General features: G+C 38.4%; 1 protein-coding gene across 1 annotated transcript; it reads left to right on the top strand.

Annotated features, from left to right (window-relative positions):
• Window positions 1-390: 390 nt before the first annotated feature.
• On the top strand, window positions 391-5,231 carry LOC103521146 (neuronal acetylcholine receptor subunit alpha-7-like; the record flags this gene model as incomplete). Its single annotated transcript, XM_008486253.2, has 4 exons — window positions 391-395; window positions 542-545; window positions 2,399-2,585; window positions 5,077-5,231. Coding segments are annotated over 4 exons (351 nt in total), but the record flags the coding sequence as incomplete, so codon positions are not given.
• Window positions 5,232-7,271: the final 2,040 nt, after the last annotated feature.

Here is a 7,271-nt window from a genome sequence, read left to right as displayed (position 1 = left end):
CTCTTCCTGTCATGTCACCACTTTACTCGTGCACCCGTCTCAAAAGAGCTGCTCCTTTCCTTTTTGAGATCTTCGCCCTCCCTTAAACACGTTATTCCTCTCTCCTTTTCCCTTCTCTTTCTTTCACACTATACCCTTCCCTTTAGTGACACTTTTTATCTCTCTCACTTCACGCACACTTAATCTCTCATCTTGGAATCTTTCTTCTTTTCTTTCTCTCTTCCTTCCTCCGTCTGTTTCTACCTCCTCTTCCTCTATCTCTTTAACACCCTTTCCCTTTTTAGTCCGTCCTTCCTTTATTATTACAATGGTAATAAAAAGGTATAAGGGACGGACTATTGTATTCGCTTCGGTGTCGTCTGTCTGTCTGTCTGTCTGTCTGTCTGTCATTCTGTCTGTTCCCATAGAAGGACTTATCCAAACCTGGTCGACCTATATATCAAATTAAAGGTCTTTTTACCAGGAACACGAGAATGGTGGTGCAAATTTTGTCCAGAGAACTATCTATCGCTCAATGCTCTCTCTTTCCGACAAAGGTTACACAAATTGAGGGAGCAAGTGAGATACATTTGGGTTGCTTTCCAAACGCTCCAGGTAGTGAACTAAGGTCGTCCCCGTAATATAGGAGGTAGCAACGGAGAGGAACGTTGGTCGTGAAAAATGTAGTCGTTTATAACACTAAGGTAAATAAGGCCAGTGGAAACATCGGCAGTACGTTGAATGCTCGAGAGTCCAGGTTTCCGCTAAAGTTAAGCAACATTGAGCGGGGTATCATAACCATAACGGTTGACCATCTGGCCAATCGCACTCTGCTTTTCCCGGCCCTAAAACGTCACGTAGTGGTTGAACCAATCCCGTATTTTCCTTTAACACCGCATCTGTCTTGTGAGCGCTAGGCTGCAGGTTCGAATCAGATAAAGTTCGTTCTCGGAACGGCTGTCTTTCTCCTATCCTGTCTTCCTTCTCTATTCCTTAGGGAAGGTCTTTTCCCTCTATCAAATCTCTTTGTTTAGGTCGCATTTTGCATGACATGTGAGGATAGGGATAAGTCTTTGTATATCTACAATATGTTTTATGTATTGTGCAATATGTTTTCTGTGCTCCTCGCTCTGAGTTCATGTTCAACATGTTATTAATGGAGATATTAAATAATGAGTTCATTGCACACACACTTGAGTACAAAATATTTGGATCAATTCAAATTTTCCACCTGTTCACTCGTGACGGTCTTTTCAGAATGTTCTGAATTGGAAAACTTATGGGTAGCAACTACCTAAAAGCACAAACATGTTGGGTTCAAAATACCTGTAAATTACCAATTTTCACATGGTTTATTATTATTATGATTTATTATTATTTATTTTTTTTTAGGGCTTTGTTTTAAGTGGCAGGGTTCTCACTTACGTGAGCTCTTCCACCCAACCACTGATTTTTCCTATTTGAAATTATTAGAGTCCTTATTTGGTTATTTACATGCTAAGCATCAAGGCCAAGACCGTGTAATTTACCTTTTAGTGTACCTACATGTATTGTAAATTAGTGGATGTGTCTTTTGAACGATAGTGCTGAGCACATTGCATACCTAACCTATTTTTAGGCGTTCATAAGAACGGACAATATGCCTCTGGTATGGGTGAAAATTGCCTTTCTCCTGTTTTCCTTCTCTCTTTGCTTTCGGGACGATAAGACCTTACCATCCATCAAATATCTTTAAAAAATAAATAGTAATAATAATAGGTAGATACCAATATTTCTTCTCATTTCAGATGATTGTTTTATTTCTCGTTTTCACTATGATAAGCCTCATCTTCTTGAATTACGTGACTGTTGTACGTAATTTTAAACAGGGTTTCAAAAAAATTACCTAATCCTAGCGAAAATTACAAGTATAACGAGAATAGTACGAGAAAATTAAGACCCTTTTATAGACGTTATAAAGGGTGCGGCAAAAGTCCATCAAAGGCTGACTATCTTTGGATTGGCTATTTTAAGATTCAAGTTTGCCATGTTATTTCTCTGATAGGTCGAGCACCAAATCAATGAAATAATAATGAAATGAAAGCATTCTGAAAGGTTAGACTGCGGCACTGCGGGTGCAAAGGGACTTTTTAGTCCTATCCCAGCAGCATGAACAAGGTATATTCTTGATAAGGAGAACCAAAAAGGCAGATATATTTTTGCAGAACTTCAAAGAATTATTACAGTTTATTTATTAAAAGCCGACATGTTTCGGAGGCACTCCCTCCATCATCAGGGCTACAGGAAACACTAAACACTATACGAGGTACACTGAACACAGAAGACTAGAGGAGATCACAGACTGCTGAAACCCTCCAAGAGAAGGTATATTCTATTCTATTTTGTTCTAGTGTTGATTCATCTGTCTATTTATTTGTTCCAGTGCTGACGCTCAGTACAACTCAGCCGTGATCAACACGAACGTGATAGTCACGGCAGATGGTGAGGTCACGTGGCTCAGTCACGGCATCTACCGGAGTTCCTGTGACATAGATGTCGAGTACTTTCCGTTCGACATTCAGTCCTGTACGATGAAGTGGGCTTCCTGGACTTACGATGGTTATCAGGTAAGTGATAATGAAAGGAATTTCGAATATCGATTATTGTCGATGATTTTCCTAAATTACTAAGGAAGATTTCAAGCCTAGTAGGCACATACACTACGACATGTAGTTATTGTTTCCTAACTTGGTCTTTCAACTGATCTTTGAATGTTTCAAGCCATCGAAACATAAAGCATGTACATAGTGCTTCAACCCGAGTTTTAACATTAATCAGATTTGTACTTTTTCACTGTATTACATAGTGCCTCCTTCCTCCTTGAAAAAACGAAAAAATCTAGTAATATTTCTTCGTTTTACAAGAGATAAAACTCCTCCACCGCCTCCTTCACGCTTTTTGATGGTCAGTTTTTAGTGCCAAAACACGTTTTGAGGTCCTTAGAGCCTAAATCCAAAGTTTCAGCTATTGGTCCGTCTGTCCATAAACATATAACGGTAACGGTATGAACGGTAAGAGCTAGAGACTTGAAATTTGGTATCCAGCACTTTTGGGTAAGATAGGTGCTGCGGCCGTCGGTGTTTTGAGCGCTTTTTAGCGGTTTTCGGCCGCTTTTCGGCGGTTTTAAGCAGTACTGACTAAACGGTTAGACATATTGTAAAAGTTACAATAGAAGAACACCCATTTGGCGGTTTTAAGCAGTACTGACTAAACGGTTAGACATATTGTAAAAGTTACAATAGAAGAACACCCAAATAAGCATAATTCAATAGGATAAGGAAAGTCGTGTGATGTTCACTCCAGATTTTTACCATTGGCTTCTTTGTTGATTAATTACGAAAATGTTGCTGTGGGCGGACAGTTTGACTGTCATTTGCGGTGAAGCTGTGATTGAATTGATGTTCCGTAGTCAGAGCTATTTTTTTGGAATCCCTACTCTTGGAGAATATCAATAAACATTATTTAAATTGGTATTTCAATGTCACTAGAACATACGTCTGTTTAGGCTATCAATCTTCTTCCTTACTTTTTCCGTTTTAACGGGGTCGGCTTTTGTTTCCTCTTTCAGAACATATTTTTTTTTTGGTAAGACCCTTTTATAGACGTTATAAAGGGTGCGGCAAAAGTCCATCAAAGGCTGACTATCTTTGGATTGGCTATTTTAAGATTCAAGTCTGCCATGTTATTTCTCTGATAGGTCGAGCACCAAATCAATGAAAGCATTCTGAAAGGTTAGACTGCGGGTGCAAAGGGACTTTTTAGTCCTATCCCAGCAGCATGAACAAGGTATCTTCTATTCTATTTTGTTCTAGTGTTGATTCATCTGTCTGGCTATTTTAAGATTCAAGTCTGCCATGTTATTTCTCTGATAGGTCGAGCACCAAATCAATGAAAGCATTCTGAAAGGTTAGACTGCGGTGGAAAAGGGTCTTTTTAGTCCTATCCCAGCAGCATGAACAAGGTATATTCTATTCTATTTTGTTCTAGTGTTGATTCATCTGTCTAGTGGTAGACATCTTATCTAGCAGTTATAGAGACAAGGTAAAAAAATACAGGGTGACAAAAAAAGAGGGTGCTTGAAATAGGGCGCTTCTTTGCATTGCTCGAAGAGGCAAAGTCTTCTAATGCCAACGTCTAAAGAAATTACTGAATCTGGAGGGGTAAATTTTTTTAATAAAAGCTGCAAAACGTTCCTTTAGATTTTCATAGTGTGGTAGACATCTTATCTAGCAGTTATAGAGACAAGGTAAAAAAATACAGGGTGACAAAAAAAGAGGGTGCTTGAAATAGGGCGCTTCCTTGCATTGCTCGAAGAGGCAAAATCTTCTAATGCCAACGTCTAAAGAAATGACTGAATCTGGAGGGGTAAAATTTTTTAATAAAAGCTGCAAAACGTTCCTTTAGATTTTCATAGCAAACAGTGAAAGCTACGACAAGTTTTAGATATTTTTTGGTCACCCTGTATATTATATAGGCCTTAGATAAGAGATTGTCTACAATCTAGTGAAGATTTGCATAATTTAGAGCTTACGAGGAATACTGAGCAGGGATGTTAAGACTGTTCAGAGGCGAGAGACACATTAATGGGGAAGCTGTATTTACTAGCTAAATAGCCTTTTTCTAATACCTATGAGGTATTACCTAGTACCTACCTAGAAGATAAAAATATAAAATTAAATAAAAGACCCCTAAAGGGGATTTAGCTAATAATTACCTACCCACTTACTTACTACCTTGGTTTAGAAAAAAAAAATAGGTATAATAGGTAAGAAGGTAAATTGAATAAGAGGATAAGAATAGAATAGAATATACCTTGTTTATACTACCAGCATAGGACTGAAAAGTCCCTTTACTCTCGCAGTCTAAACAAACGCAAACTAAACAAAGACAAGAAGAATAAGAAAATACCTAGAGAGTAAAAAGGGCGTAAGCTACAAGAACCTATAATCTAGTCTAGGTACCTACTTATTACTCAACGAAATATTTTAATGTTCTAGCTAGGTAATTTCTAGTACCAGAAAAAAAACTTACCCTCTTCTTTCTTCTCTTTTGTTTTAGGACGAGAAGAACCAAATCCTGACCACCAACTGTTGGCTGACTCAGATCTGGGTGGACCACCATCTGAAATGGAACGTGTCCGATTTTCAGGGCATCAAGGTGATCCGAATCCCGTACTCCAAAGTGTGGCGACCCGATGTCATTCTGTACAACAAGTAAGTGAGTTGAGTTCAGCTCAGATTTACAGAAACTTCACAAAGTTACAGAGTCCTCCATCAAGAAGTAAGTGCGGGTGTACATATGGTGGTATATTTTTAGGAACATCAAACAACAATAAAATTGAAGAAACAATATTTTCCTGGTATTATGGTTACATTATTTACCTACGTAAATGGAGAAACGTTTAATAAAGAACGAGATTTTCACCCAACACCATTTTGAAGAGAACCTTTAGGTAGGAAATACCTCTTTGAACAAAACCTAGGTATGTACATAATAGGTAATATTACTATGTTCATTGTTTATAAATATGTTCATTTATGCACATTATAGGCAAAATTAAAATTTGATAACTTTCATCCCACCCACATGAGTTCTCACTCCACCTATACGCTACGTTAGAAGTTAGAATGATTATTATGTACGTAAACATAAAATTAACCCCTCAAGACCTGCTGTTACATAATTTTGTATGAACACGTGTTACACAATACTACAGGACCAAAGGGTGAGTGCGAAAGGCATCCTCTCGTAAAAATTTGTAGCCAAAACCAAATGTCAGCCCAAAGCAATTACTCTAGTTAGCGCTGATTGAGAGGCTGACGAAAAACGCCGACCCCTTCTCTACACGAGAAAAGGCGAAGAAAAAGAAGAAGAAGAAGAAGACACAATACTCCAGGACCTATAATACGAGTATATGCGACTCCAGAAAAATAGCAAATTCAGAAAAAAAATCCGGACTTGCAGGGTTAATGTATGGTGCAACAGGAATGAACAAAAGTTTCGTCTGTTGTGGTTCGCAGAGAAACTTTCAAAACAAAAGATGGTTCTGGTCGAGGAGATGGAAAAGAAATTCTACAACTTTAACGAGAGGTGATGGTGTGGATGTGAAGAACTTTGCCAGTGGGGGAGCATCACTAGTAGACTGGGTGTTTTCAATTTGTTTTGAGTTGAAATACATGAAACATTGAAACCTGTAAAACACGAAGAATGGGCAGGTTACTGTTTTATGATTTGAAAGTAAATAACGAAAAGAAATGAGCAGCTGCTTTAACACAGGCACACTCGGGCAACAATATGTAAAAGCATGGCAGTAAGTGAGTAAAAGTACCTATACCTAACGTCAACCTAGTGAGCCTAGTTAGCTTGGACGGTAGCGCATTTGCCTTTTAAGCTCTAGGTTGTGGGTTCGATTCCCGTCCTGGTTGGATTTTATCCTGAACGGACAAGGCTCGTTCTCGGAACGACTGTCTTTCTAATATCCTGTCTTCCTTTTCTGATAGGGCTTTCCATTGGCTCTGATCCACTATCTCACGTTAAAGAGATTGGTCAACATATCAGCATGCTCGAAGATTACGCTCGAACAATCTCCGAGCATTCTCAGAAATTTACAAACACAAACGCAGGCCCGGGGCTGAGTAAACTTCGATTTTAATGGCTTTTCAACTTGACGGCTTCAAGCAATGTTTGTGTAAACAACATCACAATTACGCGATCTATATAGTTATATTTGTATTTTAATTTGTAATTGTATTTATACAGGGCTTAAGGATACATAAAAGTATACATAAGTACATACAAAAGTACGTATAGGTACAATGTATCTATATGTACCTGGTACATACATATTACATAATATAAATCTAATACAGTATGTAGTACCTATTTTAAAATCAACAAGTGGATGACCCTCTGGGATACACATCGCTCAATGCTCTCTCTTTTCGACAAAGGTTACACAAATTGAGGGAGCAAGTGAGATACATTTGGGTTGCTTTCCAAACGCCCCAGGTAGTGAACTAGGGTCGTCCCCGTATTATACAGGGTAGCAACGGAGAGGAACGTTGGTCGTGGAAAATCTATTCGTGTATAACACCAAAGGTAAATGGAGGAGATATCGATAGTACTTTGAATGCACCAATTTCCAGTTTTTACTAAAGTTAAGCTACGATTTGCGTGGTATTCTTACTGTTAACTATCTGGAAATTCCCGGACCCAAAGTATTCTATCTCGTGTTCGGCTCGGCCGAAATACAA

The sequence above is a fragment of the Diaphorina citri genome, unplaced genomic scaffold (assembly GCF_000475195.1).
Source record: "Diaphorina citri unplaced genomic scaffold, Diaci psyllid genome assembly version 1.1 scaffold4603, whole genome shotgun sequence".
In the NCBI taxonomy this organism is placed as follows: domain Eukaryota; kingdom Metazoa; phylum Arthropoda; class Insecta; order Hemiptera; family Psyllidae; genus Diaphorina; species Diaphorina citri.
Note: the sequence above shows the minus strand (reverse complement) of the source record. Positions and strands in the feature narration are given on the sequence as shown.